This window comes from Vombatus ursinus, unplaced genomic scaffold, assembly GCF_900497805.2.
Source record: "Vombatus ursinus unplaced genomic scaffold, bare-nosed wombat genome assembly UNPS02009205.1, whole genome shotgun sequence".
Lineage (NCBI taxonomy): Eukaryota > Metazoa > Chordata > Mammalia > Diprotodontia > Vombatidae > Vombatus > Vombatus ursinus.
This window is the reverse complement of record NW_020948983.1, coordinates 703,818-727,234: the sequence shown is the minus strand read 5'-3', so window position 1 is coordinate 727,234 and position 23,417 is coordinate 703,818. Positions and strand designations below refer to the sequence as shown.

The following is a 23,417-nucleotide window of genomic DNA, read 5'->3' as shown; positions in this document are numbered from 1 at the left end:
CTACTGCCAATCACTCACTTTGTAATGTAATTGCTTAGGCTGCTGGTCTGTTAAACCAGTTCTCAGATAACAATCACAGAATCATGGAACGCTAGAACTGGAAAGGACCTGAGAGTTTAGCTCCCCAGGTTACAGAGGAGATGGCATAACTTTCCCAAGATCACATAGCTATTTAGTGATAGACCCTACTTGGTTGGTTTCCTGACTCTCAGTTCAGGGATCTTTTCCCTACCACACACTACTTCCTTTATTAATGCAACTTATTCACTTGTTTGTTCAACTTAGCATGGAAACTTTTCAGTCTGAAAAACCTAGGAAATCGAAGTGGAGGGCTTCTGTTAGTTTACTTTCAAGAACCACAGTACCCTGTAGGTTGATGGATCAATCCAGTAAATAGGAGATCAGAAATTGGAGCTGGCTTTTAAAAACTGTTTTTTAAAGTTTTTTTTCCCCAGGTATAGTTTCTCTCAGAGAGAAAAGGTACATAGTTCCAACCTTTGAATGCATTCAGACTACACTACTGATGAACAGAATGGAATTTTCTAGCTGTAAATAACAATCTTCATACCACTTTAGGTGTTAGCATTCTGGTGGAGAGGTCACAGAATTCAGTGCCAGTAAATCTCCATCTCTGCTCAACTCTGCCACGGGTCTGGCTTATTTTAATTTGGGGGTGGTGGTGATAATAATGATAGAGAAGGTGGGAATTATTCCTCTTTTAAAAGAATAAGAGAGGGGACAACTAGGTGGAGAAGTGCATGGGGCTCCCGCCTTGGAGTCAGGAGGCCCTGAGTTCAAATTTGGCCTGAGACACTTGACACTTACTAGCTGTGTGATCCTGGGCAAGTCACTTAACCCCGATTGCCTAAGCAAAAAGTAAAAGAATAAGACAATAACTTTTACATGCAGTTCTGATTAATAATGAAACACTGGCAAATGAAGTTCTAATTCTTTCAGGCTATCAATATCTCCGTGTGGGGCGGTGGGTGGGTGGGTGGGTATGGGTGTGTGTAGGGAAAGTAAGGAAGATGATGAAAGATGTATGCCCAGCCCAGTTGTCTGAAATTCTGTGAAGTACGTCGTTACCCTGTAGGAGAAAGAGCACTAGTCAAGAGACACGGGTTCAAAGTTTAGTTCCGCTTTGGGCCAGCTACTTCCCCTTAATGGGGCTTAGTTTCTGCAAATTAGAGGAAGGGACTAATTCATTACAGAATTTGAAGCTAAAACACACCTTAGTCTAAATCGCTTTGCTTTACGAGATGAGGAAAGGGAGGCTCAGAGAAATGAAAGAAGGGACGAAAAAACCAAGCAGATCCATGATCCAAAGCAAGGGCTTCTGACTCCATAGAAACTAGGGCTTTTTCCACTCTCCCCAAGCTGGCCAATGTTTGATCACTCAGGGTCCTTTTACAGATGTAATGTTTTACTCTGATTCCGGACACCCTGCAGCCACTTCAGTGGTCCAAGGATAAGCAGAGGCTGGGAGGATTTGGGAGGATTATCTGAGGACCACTAGCAAGCTGCCTGCAGGGAGGTGACTCCAAGGGCTGAGGGGCTTGCGAAGCCATTTCACTGGGAACCAATCGATAATACTGAGTAATTCCAGAGCCTTCCCCCCTCCCCGCCCCCCAGCTTCACATTTCGTCAGCACCGAGATACCAGTCAACTATCTCATTTGCTAAGGAATTACTTTTCCGTGTCCGACTGAAAACGGGGGCTCTTCCTCAACCTCCGATTAAAACGCGCATCCTCACCTCCTCTTCCCCCACCCAACCAAGCAGGCTAAGAATGATCTCAAACTGGCAGGGGGGTGTGTGTGTGTGGGGGTGTGTGTGTGGGTGTGTGGGTGTGTGGGTGTGTGTGTGTGTGTGTGTGTGTGTCCGCGCGCGCGAGGAAGTAGGCCCACGCCTAGCCGCGGACGCGCATCATGGCTAGCTCTGGCCAGAGTCAGCTCCCAGAGCCAGGAAAGACCCAAGGCCTCTTCACCTGCTCTACCGAAGCCCGGAGCCCAGCGCTAGGGCGAGGGCGGGATTCGAATCCGCTGCGCCGCCCACCACCTTTTCCCTCCTTCTCCTCCGCACCCCCCAACCCCTCCTTCTCCCATGCATCTGCGGAGACAGAACAGCCCCTTCCATGGCGTCTACCAATCCGCGTCCGGAGCGGCGGCCCCGGCGTGGGGGGGAGTTCTGGCTTCCAGCCAATTAGCACCAGCCCCGGGCTGGGCCTCCCCCCCACCCCCACCCGGGTCCCTAGAATGAAACCATCCCCACAGCTGCCCCAGAGCTGGGCGGCCGCGGCTGCACGTGGGGCGTGGAGGCTGAGCGGCGGGAGGAGAGCCAACGCGACCCTCCCCCCCTCCCCAGGCTCTCGGTCCACCTCCTTGCAGCCGCCCTGGAGCCCCAGCTGCAAGAAAGCGAGCGGGAGCAGCCCCGGGGGCGCTGGAGAACTTGTTTGGGGCGGGGGAACGCTTAGGGGGCGGGGAAGGGACTACGACGACATCGAGGAGGAGGAGGAGGAGGAAGAAGAAGGGGGATGGTGGGTGGGCGATAAAATCTGCCGAAGCGGCCCCACCCCCTTCTCTGGCTCGGCTTGGCCCCCTCTGCCCCGCTGCGGGGCTGAGAAAGCGGGCTGCGTGGGGAGAAGTGCGCGCAGTCCCCGATGGAGGCTTTCCAGGCTGTGGCCAGCAAGCTCCCGCCGCCGCACCATCACCCCCACCAGCGCCAGCACCCCCCGCCCATGGCTTTTTTGCAGAGCGCTCGCTACGTGACTGCTAAGAGCCACCATCCCCACGGAGCCGGGAGCGCCTTCAACTCGTGGAACGACTACCTGGGGCTCGCCACGCTCATCACCAAGGCTGTGGGCGAAGAGAAGGGCTTCGGCGGGGACCCCGCCTCCCCATCCTCGTCGTCGTCATCGTCCTGCTGCTCGCCCCACGCCGGGGCCGCCGGAGGGATGGTGGTGGCGACGGCGGCGCTGGGGCCGCCCGACGACGACGACGAGGACGACGAGGAGGCGGCCACGACCCCGTATTTCGGCAGCGCCCTGGATCTGCGGGACCTGGAGCTGTGCGGAGGCCACCCCGCCGACGGCCTGCTGGAGGAGCGCTTCGCCGACTTCAGCCCCTTCTCGGGCGGCGCCGGGCCGGCCGCCGCGACCGCGGTTCTCTTCGATTGCGCCCCAGAGCCCTTGGAGAGGGAGCGGGCTCCGGTGTGGGGAGGGGCCGCCGAGCCCCGGCTCCAGAGCGGGCCGAAGCCGGGGGCGCGGCTGCTGAAGCCCGACCTGCAGGTCTGTGTGTTCTGCAGGAACAACAAGGAGGCCGTGGCTCTCTACACGACCCACATCCTGAAGGGACCCGACGGGCGCGTCTTGTGCCCGGTGCTGCGGAGGTACACGTGCCCCCTGTGCGGGGCCAGCGGGGACAATGCCCATACCATCAAATACTGTCCCCTTTCCAAAATGCAGGCGCACGCCACCAAACAAATCAAAAATGCCAGGAACGTCTTGGGCAAGAAGATCCGCTGAAGGATTTTGTGTTTGGAATTTTTTGTTGTCCTCTTCGCCCACCTCTTCCTGTTGGCTTCTGAGGAAGGAAACTGGAGAAAGTGGAATGAACAGTCGTTTGCGATTTAAACTTTGGATGTCTTGTTTTTGTTTTAAGTCTGGGCGGATTACTTTTCTATGTATATGTGTATATACATACATATTTATATACACATATATGGGGCGCCGATTGAGAATAGAATGTAAAAAGAAAACTGGTTTATGTATAACTTAAAGTCTCCAGTTTGTACACACCTAGAGCTCAGTTGTGTCTGGGTGCTGAATTCCTGATTCAATTATATCACAGCTTAGATGCACTGTATTTGTTTACTGTATACAATTATCTGATTTTAGATGGACATATCAGTATGAAATATTCTGTTTAATCTTGGATGTTTTACTTTCACGAATCAAATTATGGAGGCACTTTAAGTCACATTATTTTTTAAAAGCCTCTAAACTGGGCTAAAGGAATTGTAGGTTTTATGGTGTCCACAAAATGAAGACTACTTCATGGTGTTTACTAGGGAGTACTTTGTTCTCCCAAAAGGACTGAGATAACCTAGCTGTGGCAAATAATGTTTCTTGACATTCCTCTTTCTCAGTTACCTTAATTCCAGCTAAAGCAAGAATCTGACAGAAGCAATGTTTTATGGTGGGAAGTGATGGTTTACTTTCTAATATTAATTTGAGTATTGACTTAAGATTGCTTATTTACATTGTAGCTGGAGAGGTAAAGTACACAAACTGAATTGCACTTAAGCTAAAGACAGTTTATTGTTCTATATCAGATCGTCTATTGCCAAATTAGAAACTAGCTTTTTTTCCTAGAAACTGTGCCAAGTTGCATATCATATTGTGTGTACACTTGGAAATGGTGCTGTTTAAAACTTGGTTGTGTGTTTATACAGTAATAGTATATGAATTTATTATTCTTGCTCAGACCTCTCGTTAACTTTTTTTTTTCTTGCATCTCTCTAAATTATGGGGCCTGCCTTTGGAATTTGGGAGGGAGGAGGTAAACAGTTAGCTTTGTTGGTGGCAGTTATATGTGGCCCTGCATCTTTGCCTATTCAACAGCGAAGTAAGACACTGTCCAGTTTTCTCTCAAACATTTTAACAGAGGCAACCTTTGTTTTAAGACGGTCCTGGAAACATTTAAGGCTTATGGAAGAAGTTACTAGAAGCAGTAAGTGCAGACCCTGCATTCAACTTGTTATCTATCCTCTTTCGGACTGTTGGGTCTTTTCTTATATTAGCACTTTTTAAAATAACCTTATTAATGTAGCACTCACTGTAGCATCAGCCTTGTAGGAGAGAAAGGCCTACCTCACACCTGATGAATGTTACTTTTCTTTAAAAGGCAGGAGCTGGTAGTATAATACAGTTGTCTACCTCAGAAAGACAATTCTTCATCCCTTACAAATATGGCTTTTTAGGCTGGATCATTTCAAATCAGTTAACTTTTTCCCCAGCCTATGCTTTTCTCTTGCCTTTGAATGTTAAGAGCTACACTTAGTGGTGCTTCTGTGTAAGTTCTTACATAACATATCAGAAAGACAAGGGGCTTGAGCAAAAAACAGGGACGTGAGCTAATCTGAAGGACAGAAAAGTGTTGCTGTGTCAACACCATCAATTATTTAATCCAAGGGAAACAAGCACTTTCAGGCTTCTGGTGATGAACAGGGTATAGAGTAGTTGCTTGTTTCATCACTTTAATCAGTGGGTATATATAGTGCACCTGCATTCACTGGCGCTAACTTAAAACAGGCAGTAGTTAAACTGGTTAGAGGTAAGGTTGCCGTCAATTTCATTACTGGAATGATTTAGACAATACAGGCTAGTTCCTGTAACTTGTCAAGTCTTTGTACTGGAATGTCTGTGCTGTTGGGTGTTACTTTTACACGGGAACTCAAAAATAATTTGACCAGTACTAGTCTCTTCTATAATAACACACACACTCTCTTCCCCGCCCCTTTAAAAAGAAATGGATTCTTAAAGCAACTTAAGTTTGAGCCTGAGTTGCTTATTTTTCAAAAATTTGCTTTCACGCTAACCTGGGATCTGAATGCAGTAATTGTAACAATGGTTTCTGAAAACCATGGGTTTAAAAAAAAGTGTTCAGATGAAGTAAAAGAAGTTCCTTGTTTTAAACTTTTACTAGGAAAGCAATCAGCTTTGTTAGCATTATTTTTAAGAATTCTTGTCAGACCCTAAGTAAGACTCCACTTCCCCCCTTCCAAACTCCAGCTTTAACTTAAAAGCCTGATGTTTAACCAAAGCTGGTAATGACCCAAAATAAATCTTTTAACTAAGAAGTCTAATAACACTCTTAGGGCTAAATTCTAAGTGCTTGAAAGTTTCACAGTGGCACTGCTAGAAAGGTTGGAAAACAGCAATCTATATATTTAAGAGCAGTCAGCTTAATGGCAATTGTTAATTAAGGCCATGCTTCTGTTTGAGGTACCAATACTACCTGTTAAAATGTTTTCATAGTCTCCCACAAAAGGATGCTGATAGTTCCTATGATAACATGCTTGTTTAAAAGTCTTATTTTTTCTGTAACAAACAAGTGCAGTGTTTTTCCTGACATAATTGAAGGCAGGAACAAGGTTACTAGTTGCATAAATTGAGTATTAAATAAACGTAAATGGTTAAAAACCTTAGATATTAATTCAATCCACTCGTTGTAGCAGCTTAGAAAACTGAGGCCCACATAGTCTCTTTTCCAAACATCATTTGGCTAATTAATGGTAGGTGTAGGACTAGGGCTCTGGTCTCCAGACTCCCACCAAATTTACACTATTGCCCAGCTGCCTCATTGTTTTAATGTTTACAAGTAAACAGTTGTAGGCTAGGTACTCCAACCACAGAAAAGTACATCTAAATGTATAGTTAGCAAATTAACTGGGACCAATGAATTAGGTGTAACTTAAATTTGCAACTGCTTTTTACAGACAAAACAATGGAATTTTTGCTTCTGCTATTAATCTATTGAAGGTCAATCAAGATTGGAAGGGAGATTAGCATGTTGACTAATTCTTTAAAAAAATCCTCATTTCAAAAATTGCAGCTACTTGTTGAGGTGGAGTGGTATGTATAGTGCATGGTACAGTAGCAGAAGTTAACATTGAACTTGCACAGACTTCATTAGTTAGCATGAAATCACTAATATTATTAAGTGATCATAAGCAAATCATACCCTCTCAGAGCCTCATTTTCCCATCTGTAGATGGGAATACCAGCAGTACCTAATTAGTTGTAAGCTTCTAATGATAGTGTATCAGGAAGAATGTATTTTTTAATCATAAAGTACCAACCTTAAAAAGATCCTGTCACATCCAGAACCATTGTGAAAGTTTCAAGGCTTCAGAAGAAATTGTGGGGTTCCAAAGGAATAAGAAAAGCTATGAACGGTAGAAACAGCTTAAGGAAATTGATCCTACAGGTAACCCTAAGTAAGGTGCTCCTCAAACTATCTGCCACATCATTTTATTAGGATGGAAAACATCTTTCTCTTAAAAAAATGGAAATACTTGTGGGAAGGTAAGTGATTACCAGTCTTTCACAGATGAATTAGGCTAAAAGTAATCTGACTGAAGCATTATGAGGGAATGAGACCTTTGACTGAAAAAGAGAGGTTATGGACCTCTGAGGTAAGGTTGGTTTTCTCTTGACATACTGCACCATTAAAAGAAGGAAGGAATTTTCCTTTTCCTCAGACCCAAAATTAAGTAAGACTAAGCTGGGTACTATTTTGGTTGCATGGCTGTTCAAGGATGATTTTGTAGGGCAGCCTCGAGAACTTTACAATTTGTAATTATTTTTATGTTGAATGCCTTCAAAATTCTTAAAGTCAACTTAACACAACCTATTCATGAAGTTAGGACTATGTAGTCACATGGTTTTTAGTTCAAGCTAATTTAACTCATAAAGCGTATAAACAAAGTTCAAAGAGCTCTTAAAACAGAAAAGGATAAAATTTCAGTGGTACTAATCTAGACACAAAGTAACAGATTTTGAGTATGTCATATAGCTTTCAATACAGAAATTGAGAGCATTTGATAAAGATTCCACATGTTAAATAATTAGACATGAGGGCAACCAATTTTTAAGTGGCTTTTTTTTCCCCCATCACTGACTAAAACAAAATGTATAAATCTGACAACTGCTTTCACTTTCCTCTTTCTAAAGTGGTAATACTCCCTCTTCTGGTCTTAAGTCTATATAACAGCTCTTTAAAAAATTGTTCACAACATCACTAAGGTGGAAATCTAACATGATCATTAAAAAGGATGGTTTTAGTTTTCCCTGAAAACATATGAGGCAAAAATAAACCTGTAGCTGGCACTATATGGCATAGGAAGGACAAATCATAAGTTATAAAACTGAAAGCTAAGCAACTTCCCATGTAATTAAAAGAAAGAGATGACAAGTTTCATTAGTTTCTTTGTAATTTTGGCTCATTTTCTAGAATGCTAGAATTTGAAATATTGAAAAACAAGTGACATTAAACAAGACCTACCACTTTTTGGGATAAAGTACAATGACAGAGACTAAAATCAAGACAAGCAAATTCTGTAAGTATTTTATTTATCATTGAAGAAAAAACACAGCAGCAAGTACTGTGTTGGCTTCAGTAAGACCAAAGAGTTAATAATTAACATGGCTACTACACTTCAAAATTGAAGTCAACACAGTCATTACTACAAAGTACTTGCTGAAAGAATCTATCCTTGAAGACAAAGGAAATTAGGAAAAGAATTTAAACAATTCCTCCAAAACCACACATTTATAAATATTGTCATATTTAAAATGCTTGAAAGGCATGAATTCTCCATTAATGGAAAAGCAGTTTGCTATTGGCAACAGAAAAAACTCAGCACTAGATTCACCCAATGCTTTCCATTTAAAAGCTGTATTTTTCTGGTTTCACACATCAGCAGTACTCATATTTCATCAGAACAATGACTTCAAATTGTTCCAAATCCATTCAAGTAAAACCTACAGACAATTCCACTGTATCCAATGTTCATAATGTTTACTGCACTTAATGTGAACCTAAAACCTTTTTTAAATTCAGATAATAAATACCTCAAAAAGCTTTTTCTCAAAATACCTAAAGAGGTATGTTTCAACAACAGCTCTAGTGAAAATGAAAATTGCTTCAGCTGTTTTTTCAATACCACTGCTTTAAAGATACTCAAATACATTTTTCTATGACAGAACCTTACCTCATTCCAAAATAAGACTAGATATCTCGAAATTGAAAAGAAAAGAGATCAGTTTTATACTCAGATATATGTGCTACTCAATACCTGAAGGATTCACATTTTAAATTTTGTGGGTTTTAAAAAATTTTTCTTGTAAACAAATGATCAGTGAAATAATGCAACACTTTAAATTTCAGAAAATGGCATTCAGTTTTCCAACTTCCTGCTGCAGATACAATGCATGATCAATCTATATAGGATTAATACAAGTTCATGCTTTTCATGTTATGGTGAAACAACATTAGTTAAAGAAATCCAATTCAGAATGGTTTAAGCACAAATATAATAATCCTTGAATGGGACCAAACCTATAATAAAACACCAGTTTAGACTGTGTTTTATCTTGAGATTTAACGTCGTACAGTGGTCCATCCGTCTTCATCAGTCTCATTTTTGGTTCGACGAACAGATTCTCGGGATTCTCGATCTTTCTCTGTTCTCCATGAGCCCCCCCTCTCCTTTTCACCTTCTCTTTCTCGTTCTCTTGAAAGAGCAGGAGGAGGAATTCTTCGAGGAGTCTCACGCTCTTCAGCCCGCTCATCTTTCCTTTCCTCAGTGCGTCTCCAGGAGCTTGCTGAAATAGAGGAGAAAAATGGTTAGCAACAATACTATTTCCTTGGCACTCAGGGCTCTAAAACAGGAAAACTTCAAATTATTCAGAACACAAGAGAATACCCACCCCCCACCTCCCCTTTTTAACTAGTAAGAGAATAGTGTTTGCTATCTAGTCCCATACAAAAGAAATAATGAGGTTGTACTTAAAAACAGAAAAAGCCATACAACCGAAAATCTGCACCCCCCCCCCCCAGGTGCAAGAGACCCTTGAGTATACAAACAAGGAAGGTGAACCTTTATGACAGGGGACCACCCTGTCCCTGAAGAACTGAAAGGTCTTTCTCTATCCTACATTCCCAAAGCCTCTGAACCAGTTTCTAACCACTGAAACCACTGGCATAATACTTGTGATTTGCCTGATCATATAAACTGGCAAAGCAGTGAGTATATTATTGCCCTCAGATAAGAGGGTTTAATGAGAAAATGTGAACTCCATTTTTGCTTATCAACCTAAATACTTTGTTGTGAGCACTCCGTTGGTTAATTGCTTCTCAGCACATTTTTGTTAAATAAGCTGAATCACCTTTCTCCTAAACACATGCTTTTTACTAGTTATGTTCAAGTTCGTATTCACTGTAATGTATGAATATCTGAATAATCATGACATGTTTATAACACTGAACAGCTATTAACTTGGTATTTGTGTAGAAACCCAACCAAGTGATTGCTAATGAAAACCCCAAGTTTCATTACAGTTGAGGTACTTGACTGTTTTTGTGTCACAGACCTTCCCGGGTCTGGTGCCACCTACGGATCTGCTTTCAGAACGTAACCACTGAAGGAAAGGCTAAATTTCAGTTAGAGATAAGTGTGAATACACACAGTGATGCTGCCCCATCGCAGTCCACAGACCCAACATTAGAGCCCTTACTTTCTTCACGCTCACTCCTCAGGGGCCCTCTTCGGTCTCTCTCATCTCGTCGATCTCTTAAATCTCTTCCTCCTCGGTCATCTCTGTCACGACCACGACGGTCATCTCTATCCCATTCATCACGGCGATTTGAATCTCTCCAACTTGAGGCCTCCTCAGCCGGTCTTCTCCATCCAGCCTCATCTCTGTTCAGATTTAAAAATTAAAAGGTAACCAATTTGTTTATGGACTTCTTTGGAGATCATATTAATAAGTAAGAACATATACAAAAGGTCAATTTCCCCCCACATTTAAAATAAGTGACATTACTCTTAAATTTCAGTCACTGAACTGGCATCATGGGAACAAAATGTCCCAGTTAACAATATATGGAAATGGCAATATAAAAACCATACCCACTAACAGAAAAAATAAGACATCAAGTTTCCATCTTCTTGTACAAATTATGAACAAAAACTTAGCACTACCAATTAGCACTCTAAAAAAAAAAGTCCTCCCATCTCTTCAAATGTAACAGGATTTTAAATAGAGCAATCTAACCCCCCCCACTTCAAAACAGTATAGACAGTCAAACCTAGATCGCCTGAAACGATCTTCACGATCCCCATCTCTCTCTCTTTCATGTTCTTTATCATTTTCTTCACGATCTTGATCTCTATCCCTTTCTTTGTCTCTATCCCATTCACGGTCTTCTGATGGCCTAGAGTCTCGAGGTGGAGCCCAGCTTTCCTCTCTTGCTTTCTCTCTCTCTCTCCAGCCACCTATTAAAAAAAAAAAAGAAAAAGAAAAAGAAAAAGACATTTATTTCTAATAGTTTATTCCACAAGTGGTAATTGTTAATTCTCATAATTGCTAATTGATCAGTATCCCAAATAATAAATTCAGAATGCTTAGCTATGACAAAAACAAAATAAAAAAGCTCCCTAAATCATGGACTTATTTGTTAGCTATTTTAAAATTTTTATTCACATTATCAGAATTACCACTATTAGGAAAATTTAAGCTCTTTTCATGATACTTCATACTGCTTCATTTTATTTAACAGGCACGATCCTCTACCCTGTTTTGTTTTGTTTTTTGGGGGAGGGCACACTTCTAAGTTAAAAACTTTTGGTGAAGAGAGATGAAAACAGAGTACAACCCCATGCATGATCCAGTCAAGCCGTTCACATTTTTGGAAATTTTTCAACTAAGAGATTTCTTCAACATACTCCTGCCCTACCTCATAATGGATTTTCCTCCCTCAAAATTAGGGATTCTAACTCCTTATCTAGAGGTCCTTTGTCTTTTGATTACACATTTATAAAATTTAATTCAACAAACCTAACAATTTAATTGGGAGTATTAGGATCAACATTTAGCATCTTGGTCAAAATTCAAACCTTACTGTTACAAATTGGTTTTTAACTTCCTTTGTTTTATTTATAGTCTTACAGATTAGAAGTTAATGGTTTCGGGCAGCTAGGTGGTGCAGTGGATAGAGCTCTGGCCTTGGAGTCAGGAGGACCTGAGTTCAAATCCAGCCTCAGACACATGATACTTACTAACCCTGATTGCCTCACCAAAAAGCAAAAGGCAAAAAAAAAAAAAAAAAAAAAAAAGTAAATGGTTTCAAATCACAGGATTCTCCTACTACCTGTGTGACTTTGGGCAAATCACTCACCAAGCCCCTGGGCTTCAGTAACTAATTTGTAAAAAGAGATTTAAATCAGATGGCTTCTTATGCTCTCTTTCAGCTCTAAATCTATGATTCTCTCAAATTATTTCACAGGCTAGTTTTCTGTCTTGTTATAAATACCTTGACAATAGAAAGTATCTAGCAAGCATAGTGCTTCGCATAAAGCATACACCCAATAGCTATGGGTATATAAAAGTAGGGATGAGGAATAAAAAAGTAACCATTCTAACTGTTTAAATAATTATTAGCAATAGAAATAATGAATGTAATAAAGTAATGAATGGAATAATAAATCCAGATAGAACCCCCATATCTTTTATACACTATAAAATAACTTCCTCCCCACACCTAAGAGATGAGAAGCAAGCAGACCAAGGTATTTAAGAGATCTGCATTTTACCTGGTTTGCCAACTGGCCTCCAAAGACCAGGTCTTGAATCATCACCACGTCTGGGAATCCGGTCATCTTCACTACGTCTAGAGAGTCTGTCATCATCCAAATTACGCCAAGTTCCCCTATCATCATCTCCACGCCTGGAAATTCTGTCGTCATCGGTGTTTCTCCGAGGTCCTCTATCATCATCCAAGCCACGCCGTGGACCCCTATCATCATCCATTCCACGCCTTGGACCCCTATCATCATCCATTCCACGCCGTGGACCCCTATCATCATCGGTGTTGCGCCAAGATGATTTTTCCTCATCAACACCACGCCTAGGTCCTCTATCATCATCTATTCCACGCCTGGGACCTCTGTCCTCATCAGATGTTCGCCAATTTCCTCTATCATCATCTAGTCCTCGCCTAGGTGGTCTATCGTCATCTGTAGAACGCCACGTTCCCCTGTCTTCATCTAGACCCCGTCTGGGAGGTCGATCATCATCTGTATTGCGCCAAAGTCGGTCATCATCAGTCCCACGACGAGGGAATCTGTCTTCATCAGCACCACGTCTAAGGGGCCTATCATCATCCACACCACGCCGGGGAATTCGGTCTTCATCTGTTCTTAAAGAGTCTCTTTCTTCATCATCTCCTGCACGCCTTGGTCGGTCCTCATCTCTTCGAACAGACCTCTCCTCATCACGACCTTCCCCACGCCGCCATTCCCTGTGAGAGTACAAGTTGAAATTCTTCAGAATTAATCAAAATATTGGATCAAAGACATCTGCACAAGATCATTCTAGAAAGCAGGTTACACTTCACTTATTTCTGAATAAATACCTTTCCAAATGTCCCAATCTAAGTTTCAATTTGGAATGATAATGTGGTAGTAAAATGCTAGGGAATTAAGTATTTTACTTATAAAACAAGATGAAGACAGCAAATTTAAATTACAAGGGGCCTCTGATCAAATAGCAGATAGATGGCTCTGTGGATAGAGCCCTGGGCCTGTAGTCAGGAAGACCTGATTTCAATTTGGGCATCAGAAACTTACTAGCTGTGTGACCCTGGGCAAGTCACTTAACCCTGTTTACCTCAGTTCCTCATCTGTAAAATGAGCTGGAGAAGGAAATGGTAAACTACTCCAATATCTTTGCCAAGAAAACCCCAAATGGGCTCATGGAGACTCAGACAGGAATGAAACAAATAAACAAAAAAATCTGATCAATAACTTGGTTTGCTTTGTATAAAATTTGTACATCAGCATCTTTATTATTTTTTAACCATTAAGGCAGTGTCTTAAAAAAAAAAATGGAACTACTAATTCTACCAAGTTTACAATACCTATGTTACTATTAATTCATTACGGGGGGGGGGGGGGACCTCAGAATTATCAAGATGTCAGAAATAACTAGAAAGGCAATAGTAAGCATTTAAGCATACTGCCAAATTGGATAAGATACTTCTCCATATGGCCTCTTAAAAAAAAATTCATGTTGTTATTTTCAAATACTGTTTAAAAAAAAAAATAAGACTAGCTAATAATCAATTCAATTTACCTCAATTTTACTTACTTTTCTGGTGGACGTCTCCATTCTGATTCTACTTCAGGACCTCTTCTCCAAGTGCTCTCAGAGTCCCTATCACCCCAACGAGTATCCTACACCAACCAAAGTAAAATATCAGGAACAAGTTTTTTGTTTTTTTTTTTTTAATCATTATTTATTCATATTAAGAACAATTATGTTTAGTAAAAGTATTCTTTAAATATCCTAAAATTACATGAGAATGTTATAATCTTACAGGTTTTTAAAATCAAGTTTTCTTTATAAAGTGTCTTTTAGAAACATAAAGAAAAAATACCTTTAAATAATTTATATCCTTTTAAATTTTCATTCTATTTTCAGGGTACAGAATTGCAGTCAGTCGAATTATTAAGCACCCACTCTGTCCCAGTCACTACGTGAAGCACTGGGAAATATAATGAAAGGCAAAAAACAGTCCCTGCCTTCAAGAAGGTAACATTCTAAAGGTAAAGACAACATGCAAACAGTTATGTACAAACAAGATACATAGAGAGAATGGTGGTCTTAAGCAGAAGACACCAAGATTAAGGAAGATTGGGAAAGGCTTCTTGTAGGAGGTGGGAATTAAGATAAGACAACAGGGAAGCTAGGAGGTAGAGCTGAGGAGGGAAATCATTCCAACTATAGGGGACAGACAGCAAAAATACAAAGAGTGTGTAATGTGGGAAGAAAAGCAAGAAGACCAGTCACTGAATCCCAGAGTACATGGAGGAGGAATAAGGTATGTTGGAGGGAGACAGCTTATGAATATTTTTTTCTTTCTAGGTAAATTTTTGTTGATATCTTTTGTTTGTTATGACACTGATGTTTTCCCCCAGTATCTTTTTCCCTCCCAAGGAATCATCCAATATAACAGTATTTTTTAAAATTTACTTTTTTATTACAGCTTAAGTTCCAAACTGTCTCCATCCATCCCCACTCTGAACTAGAAAAGGCCGCCGTTTGACGCAGATATAACTAAAGATGGGTATATACACACACACATTCACAAAAACAAAGAGTTTAAAAGGTCCAAAATATGCAATATATAACACCTGTAGACCTGTCACCTCCACAAAGTAGGCTGCTATGAAGCGCTTTAAGAGCCAAATAGAGCATTTGAAGGCCACAGGAAATCATTGGGGTCTATCAAATGAGGGGTGATATGGTCAATTTAGGAAGATCACTTTGGCAGGTGAGTGGAAAGGAGACCCACCATGCTGTCCTCATATAAGGAAAGGGATAAGGGCTGTACCAAGATTTGAGAAACAAAGAAGTACAGACAACAGGTATGTGTGGTGAGTGGGAGTGATGAGTTAAGTATGACATATGGACTTTGAACCTGGGTGACTAGGAGGATGGTAGTACCCTCAACAAAAAGTTAGGGAGTAAAGTTACGGTGAGGAGAGGATTGGAGGGAAAGATGATGAGATCAGTTTTAGACATGTTTGAGTAGTCTAAAAATGTCTATAAAAAGCAGTTGGAGATATGACTCTGCAGGTCAGTAGTGAGGTTACAGTTGGTCAAATAGTTGTGAGAGTCACCTGCAAAGAGTTGATTGAAACCACAGAAGCTGATGAGATGAACAAATCAAAGAGAAAGAAGAGAGCCCAGGACTAAGCCTTGAGCACCCCCAGTTACAAAATGAAGACTCCGCAAAGGAAACCAAAAAGGGGCACAAGAGAGCACTGTCATAAAAACTTAGAAAAGGATAAAAGGGTGGTCCACGGTGTCAAAGGCTGCAGAGACATTAACAAGAATGAGGATTAAGAAAAGGCCACTGGATTTGGCAAGTAAAAGATAACTTGGAGAGCAGTTTCAATTGAATGATGAAGTTGGTTGGAAGCCAGACTGCAGTTATGAAGAGGGAGGAAAACTAGTAGAAACGTAGCATTCCCAAGAAGTTTAGCCACGAAAGGAAGGAGACAAAGAACAATGGCAGGTGGGGACAGATACAGCAAGCAAAGGTTTGAGGATAGAGGAGACGGGAAAATGTGTAGGCAGCAGAGTAAACCATTAAAATGAGAGAGAGGATGGGGATGATAGAGGGGACAATCTGCAGGAGAAGACAGGATGTGGAATGAGATCACTTGTGCATGTAGAAGGGGCTTGCTTTGCAAGGAGAGGGCCATAGATTAAACTGATTCCTTTCACAAACTCTAGGAAAACTTTCCTATTGTGAATGATTTCTTTAGACTGATGCAGTTAAATGAGAGGAAGGCTTATTTTTAACCTAAGACAAATACAGGTATAAATTAAATGTATCAGCAATTGACAGCCACAACTGTATTTTTCATCTACAGTAACATCCATGAAATTTAATATATGTGTCTTTTAGGGAATGCCTGACTTGTGATGAATTAAGAGGTCAAACCAACAAACATTTTGATAAAATGTAAGCAAACTCTGGTCATCAAGAACATTGACATGGGGGGAGAATGAATATTTTCCTGCTAACCTTTCTAGAAAGTGAATCATCAGCTATCCTTCTCTCTTCTTCTCTACGACGTTCTCTTTCTTCAATTTCCATCTCTCTCTGGCGTTTTTTTCTTTCGACTTCTTCTAGTTTCTTGACATGCTCTTGATATTCTCGTTGTTCTTCCTCACGTTTCTCACGCTCAGCACGCTCCCTCTCTTCACGCTCTACAACAATTTGTGGAATTATATACCCTTCTTCCACCACATTTTTCCTCTGGCTTTCTAATTCTGACACAATCTCTGCTGCATATTTCTATTACAAATTGCCCCCAAAATTCCAAAGGGCAATGGATGCCATAGAATTCTCATAAAGAACACACATCTTTAAAACCAGTTATAAAAAAGGGTGATGGGGTGAGGGGAGAAGCTGTATGTCCCTCCTTATGCTATTCCTTTATGTACTGAGTACACAGAATACCCAAGTGATAGTCTTTAAAATAATAAAGAGAACAATCTGAATACCCTCATAATAAAATATCCTCCCCACATGAAGGAATCAGACATTATTTGCCCTAATATAAGTCCCTTATTTTTATTAATGACAGAACCAAGTCTCAGAGATATTTGCCCGTGGCCAGTTTACCAGTGAGTGATAGTAACAAGAAACAGCTCTGGATTTCCAGCTGAATACTTTCCCAAGTCACTGACCTAGCTCACCCCCACTCTCCCACCTTTAAGCATCTGCTCCTCAGCCAGCCGCTGCTCCTCCTCCTCCTTTTCCCGGTAGTAAGTCACGCGGCGCTCTTCCTTGCGCTGTTTCTTTCGTTCTTCCAAGCGATTGCGCCTTTCTTCAGCAAGTCTTTCTTCAAACTGTTTAAGTTTTTCCTGCAATGCATGAAAAAATTTAAAACCTCTTGCTAGAAGAGCCTGAAACAATAGGATGGTTCTCCAGACCGGCACTAGACATTTGCTGTGCAGAGCTATATTTGGAATTATCATTTTAACCTTTCTTCTTTTGCTCACATGTCTAATTGTAAATAGGTAGAAACACACAAGTGTATAAATGCTGCATTCTATTATTAAACAGCAATCGTTGGCAATACTATCTACACCCTACAGCTTAAGTCCCCCTCCCTCCAAAGTCAATGGATAGCAGGAATGTAGATAGTGATGACTCCATCATTTCATAGACTCATAAGCATTACCAGAGAAGGGAAGAGGTTGTATGTTGAAAGGATACTTTCAGTGAGGCTGTCCTAAAGAGTTCAACTAGAAAAGATCCTCTAACCATGTCTAGGTCCTCAAAATACTTGTCTGTGGGCAACATCATGCTGTCAATTCCATCAAGGTGAAGATTACTATCAGGACCCCTTAATGAGAGCCATGGCCATCAAAGAGATCAACCTAACAATCCACATATAAGATGAAAAATCTTCTGCTAATCCATTACATATCATACAAGCACTGTGCCTAGGTCTGAGGACTGGAAAATGAGACAAGCTACATTTGGAAAACATACATGGCAGTTATCAATGATGCCAAGCTACTTCCTGACACAAAAGGCCATTTTCTGCCACCAACGTTTTGGTAATGACTTTAGGTGACCCAAAGGATAACAATGAATCATGGCAGGCTGAAATCAACCGCTGCACACTACTAATGATAACTTGATTCACGAAAAGTGGCATGAAGGACAGAATCTAGAAAATGACTAATCTGAAAACAAAGTGGGTTGGTTATTTAACAATAAAGATGGTAAGTAAACAGCTAGAAGTGTTGAACTGGTACTCACAAAATGTTTAAGAAACCCAGAGGATAGCCTCCAGTGACAAGATGTTCTATGGGAGATTTATAGGACAGATATAAGTAATGAGTAAGATAAGAAGATATGGAATAGCACATGGTTGGCAACTGCACCAGTGTGGGGGGTACACATGTGAATGAAATCATGAATCTGCTGAAAGAGTACAGAAGCCCTCATAAGGACTCTTACCTCATAAACAGATTGTCGTGCTGCCTTGAGTCTCTCTACAAATAAATCTCTATCTTCTAGCATTCTTGACATTCGATTCTTATGTTCAAGGGCTTTTTCACGTTCCAGTTGCATAGTAGTAATCTATAAAATACATATCCAGATAGTTCCAAAAAAATTCAATCTAATTTTAATATTAAAACATAAATGCATGCTAAGTTGATTCTCTAAAAATAAGAAGTAGTTTCCATAGACCTTACTATATCCTTAGTAACTTCTGTTAACTAAATATTTAACTACTCAATCAATATAAATTTAGTAGGGCCATTAAGGCCATAATTTTCCTCTCGATCCACTAGAATGTGTTAGAGATCACTCTGTTGTAATCTAGCAGGATTATTAGTTATTTTTCTCAATTACGAGGTTTATACAACAATGCCAAACTGCAAAGTAAGATGGAAACCTCCATGGTGGTTCTATTTAACTAATTTTTGCAGTACCAGAGAATCAAGGACCTTCTATTTTTCAATCCTCCTGATTCCCAAAATTTTATTAGGGCAAGATCATTTACATTAAGTCCTACATTTCTACACTCCAACTTTGTAGAAAATATAAGTAAACAGACAAAGCCCTGAAGACTTCACCTTTTTTTAAGGCAATTGGGGTTCAAGTGACTTGCCCAGGGTCACACAGCTAATAAGAGTCAAGTGGTTTGTCTGAGGCCGGATTTGAACTCAGGTCCTCCTGACTTCAGGACCAGTGCTCTATCCACTGCGCCACCTAGCTGCCCCTAAGACTTCACCTTTGAGAAGATCAGAGGGCTTAATGAATTATACCTGAATACCCATGAAAGGTCATTTCTATGTGGCAAACTGGCAATTAAAAATTCTGAAGTATAATGAATTTTCCTCCTTAAAATGCTCAATAACACCAAGATAAACAAGTAAAATAAAAGGTCAAAAGCGAGTCAGAGAAAGGTATTTCAACAACAGAAGAAACAAAATATAATAGAATATGAAGATTCACATATTTGCTAAGTATCAAAGACAGGCTCAATTTAGAGCAAGAGTTCTTAACCTGGAATCATAAACTTGCTTTGTTGTGGTTTTTCAAAATGTTTTCTAAGTTGCATTTCAATAATAGTTTCCACTGTATCCTAATTTATTTTACGCACTTTAAAAGCATTATTCTGAAAGAGTCAAGGCCCATGGGCTTCACCATACTGCCACAAAAAGAAGCCCATTAAGGGGCAGCTAGGTGGCACAATGGATAGAGCTCCTCCAGCCTTGGAGTAAGGAGGACCTGAGTTCAAATCCAGCCTCAGACACTTGACGCTTACTACCTGTGCGACCGTGGGCAAGTCACTTAACCCCGACTGCCTCACCAAAAAAGCAGAAGAAGGAGAAGTCCATGACACAAGAAAGGCTAAGATCCCCAGGCTTTAAATAAACACGTAAAGTGACCTAGGGGCCAAGGCAGCAAAGGCAGATATTGCCTGTGTTTTCAAGTTCCAACATTTAGGATCTCAGCCTACAACAGAAAGGGTGACCAAGATCCCTAAATGTAAATGTTTCTATAGGAGTATTTTTGGAGCATTTCTGTAGTATAGTCTAAAGAATTACAAAGACATGCAACTGTCCTGGAGCTGTGTCAGAGTTTTGCAACCTTGGCCTTTAACAACTGTAGCTATGTAAGAGTAGAAGATATAGCAATGGTATAAAAAGTTTACTCTTTCTTCTTCCTGCTGTTCCCAAAGGTCCATATCTTTGACTCTCTGTTCTTCATAGGCACTCTTTATAAGAGGTATTTCTTCTAATCGCTTTGCTCTTTCAAAGTAGTCAATCTAAATAAAATAAGAATTGCTGTAGAACATATGAAATAAATACTTCAAAGTTGCATGTTAATGTAACCCCACCCTCCTCTTTTGCCACCTTCTTCTCCTGGTTTTTCAGGCGTTCCTGAAGTTCTTTCTTTTCTTTCTCTAGTTGTTCAACCTGCTTGGCCATAATGAAATCTGGATCCAATTCTTCAAGGTCCTAATAAAAATGAACACACACGAACTATTCAATTATCTAAGAAATGTGTACAGAAAATAATTCTATTGGTTCCAAAGGTGTGTTTTAGCGATGGGTTTCACATTTTAGCTTTTTACAACAAAAATATTTAGGTAATTTTATTTCTATTTCTTTAAAAGCAGGAAAGCATTTTTTAATGAAAAAAGAAAAATCTGGAAAAAGTATTTAGCTACTGATTTTACTATCACAAGAACTGGATCAGCCCAAGAACTACAAATTTGGTTGACAAGACACATACCTCAATATCAATATCTTTAAAAGCTTTGGCACCAAGTTCAGTCTTCTTAATCTGCTCCAGTCGCTCACGGACAGTCTTCTTTTTGATCTGCTCATGCTCCTGTAAGATGCGCTCTTTCTCCCTCTCCTTGGCTTCCTGGCGGAGCCGCTCTTCCTCAGCTTTCCGGACTTTCTGCAGCTCTGCTTCCCGCTGCTCCAACTCTTCCTTCTCACGCTGAATGTTCAGGCTCTCAAGCCGCTCCTTCCTCTCCTCAATCGTCTGCCGGCGAGCCAAGATGCGCTGATGCTCTTTTCTTGAATTTTTAAGATATGCAGTGACAGCCAACTGATGCTGTTCTTCCTTTTCTTGCTATTATAAAAGAAAAAAAGAGAACTGCAAAGTGATACAATTAATAATAAAAATCTGTGTGGTTCTTTAAGGCCTTCAAAGAGCTTTCCATATATTATTGCATTTGATCCAGACAACAACCTGGTAAAACAGAAGCTATCATCTCCATTTTACAGTGGCCAAGTGAGTTGTCCAGGGCCACACTGTTAAGTGTTTTGAGGCAGAATCTACACTCAGGTTTTCTTTTTTAGTTTTCAACATTGACTTCCATAAGATTTTGAGTTCTAAATTTTCTCTGCATCTTAAACTCAGGTCCTCTTAACTCGAAGTTCAACATTCTAGTCACTGCAACATCTCTCTCCAGATTGATAGGACTGAGTTCAAATCCGGCCTCAGACACATGAGACTCACTAGCTGTGTCACTGTGGGCAAATCACTTAACCTTAATTGCATCACCAAAAAAATATATATATATGTATATATAAAATCTAGCTCATGCATAACTTTCTGTGAGGAATTTCTAAGATGGTGGCCTTACAAGGAGACAGACCACTCGGTTCCCACATATCTACTCTGGCAAAAATGTTAAGTAGATATGAGATTAATAATGGTCAAGAAATCTAGTAAGAAATTAGAATATATGATTTCTTCCACCCCTGAAGCTTTAAAGAGGTCTACCAGAAGACTGAGGGCTGCCAGCTAAGCCATGACCTGTGCAGGGTAGCACCCTATCGTGACCAGAAACATCTAGAGCACTCAAGACTCTGGAAGCAACAAGAGTGGAAAGCTCTCCTACAAAAGCTCCAGTATATGGACCCTGAAAGCCCTGGCGAATTGCAGCACAGTAGACTACCAGAGTAGCATGGCAGCATCAAATCCAGAGACTTCCAGGCTCAGGAATTCTCAGGTTCCCTAATACTCTAACCTGAAACACCAGAAAGCACCCTAAATTTCAAAGATCCAGGGATCGGGGCAGGGGATTACAAACCTTAGGAGTACTTATTAGCTGTATGACCCTGGGCAAGTCACTTAACCCTGACTGCCTCACCAAGAAAAAAAAAAAAAAAAAAAAAAGCAAAAGCCTTGGGAGTAAGAGGTCAACATAGGAGATGCAGGAAGAAGCTAAGCAGGTCTGACTACTCCACCCGAAAGGAGGAACACCAGTGGGATCTGGCACAAAGCCCCAGTTCAAGAAACAAAGCTGGAAAGATAAGTAAATCAGAGAAAAAACATCAATCAAGTCAAAGAAGACACCAATTAACACTAAAACAGTAGTGCAAATATAGAGATCCCTCAAAAAGAGAGTAACTTCATTACAGCTGCAAAGACTCAAAACCAAAAATGGATTTTCCACAAAGACTACAAGAATATCTACCTAAAAGAAACGAAGTAAGAGATTTTTTAAAAAATGAAACAGAAGCTCCAGAGGAAAGAACTGGAAGAATACTTCAGAAAATCAAATGGTAAATATTACCCAAGTAATACCCAAGTAACCTACTCCTGAAAACTAGAATAGTCTAAACAGAAATCTGTGACTTCATCAGCTAATAAAAAATATTAGAACAAATTCAGAAGATTAGACTCCATAAAAATCACAATTAAAAATAAAAAATCCTGGACACTATTATTTCAAGAAATTCTAAGGAAAACTGCCAAGATCCATTAGAACCAAAGGGCAACTCTACCAATGACTTCCTGAAAGAAACCTGCAAAGGAAAAGTCACAAGGAATATCTTAGCCAATCCAGTTCTCTCATGTCAAAGAAAAATGCTGCAATACTGCAAAGTTCAAATACCAAGAAATAGTCAGAATCTTATCAGACCTAGCATAGTTTACTAAAAAAGAGAGAGAAAGGGGAAGTTAGGTGGGGCAGTGGATAGAGCACTGGCCCTGAAGTCAGGAGGACCTGAGTTCAAATCCGGCCTCAGACCAAACACTTGACACTTACCAGCTGTGTGACCCTGGGCAAGTCACTTAACCCCAATTGCCTAAAAAATAAAATACAGAGAGAGAGAGAGAGAGAGAGAGAGAGAGAGAGAGAGAGAGAAAAGGCTCACACCATACAAAAAAGTTAAGTCTTAGACCAAGAACAGATTACCCTACAAAGGTGAGTATAATCCCACAAGGGGAAAATCAGCCTTTAATAATAAAGGATTAATATCTTAATTAACATTAATAATATTAAATGACTAATAATAAAGGAATAAAGGAATTTGTAGCATTTCTGATGAAAAGACAAAAGAGCCGAGTAAACACTCTGAAATACTTTGGACAAGTCCAAAAAAAACCCTAGAAATTTGAAGGAGTTGTGACACAATGCTAATCTTGAACTGGGAGAGAAGAAACATAATGTCTTTCAGAACCTGTCTTCAAATAGTTGTGATGAAGTTAAATAAGAAAAACAAAGGCCCTAAAGGATGGAGTGAATATTCTGAGGTTTTAAAGAGGATAAAGAGAGAAAGGA

General features: G+C 40.5%; 2 protein-coding genes across 2 annotated transcripts in view; one reads left to right on the top strand and one right to left on the bottom strand.

Moving 5' to 3' along the window:
• The first annotated feature begins 2,254 nt into the window (after positions 1-2,254).
• Positions 2,255-4,485, top strand: NANOS1 (nanos C2HC-type zinc finger 1). The gene is given in 4 exon segments (XM_027851955.1): positions 2,255-2,361; positions 2,363-2,454; positions 2,457-2,630; positions 2,633-4,485. Coding segments are annotated over 4 exon segments (1,263 nt in total). The 3' UTR covers positions 3,523-4,485.
• A 3,631-nt stretch (positions 4,486-8,116) lies between these two features.
• EIF3A (eukaryotic translation initiation factor 3 subunit A) overlaps positions 8,117-23,417 on the bottom strand; it is a 42,510-nt gene continuing 27,209 nt past the window's right edge. Inside the window, exons 12-22 of the mRNA XM_027851542.1 lie at positions 20,627-20,974; positions 20,245-20,349; positions 20,043-20,156; positions 18,335-18,457; positions 17,073-17,226; positions 16,382-16,566; positions 13,933-14,018; positions 12,378-13,084; positions 10,874-11,060; positions 10,300-10,484; positions 8,117-9,387 (exon numbers count right to left, since the gene is read on the bottom strand). Coding sequence (XP_027707343.1) covers positions 9,164-9,387; positions 10,300-10,484; positions 10,874-11,060; positions 12,378-13,084; positions 13,933-14,018; positions 16,382-16,566; positions 17,073-17,226; positions 18,335-18,457; positions 20,043-20,156; positions 20,245-20,349; positions 20,627-20,974 — 2,418 coding nt within the window. The 3' untranslated portion in view covers positions 8,117-9,163. The remainder of the gene's footprint in view (positions 9,388-10,299; positions 10,485-10,873; positions 11,061-12,377; positions 13,085-13,932; positions 14,019-16,381; positions 16,567-17,072; positions 17,227-18,334; positions 18,458-20,042; positions 20,157-20,244; positions 20,350-20,626; positions 20,975-23,417) is intronic.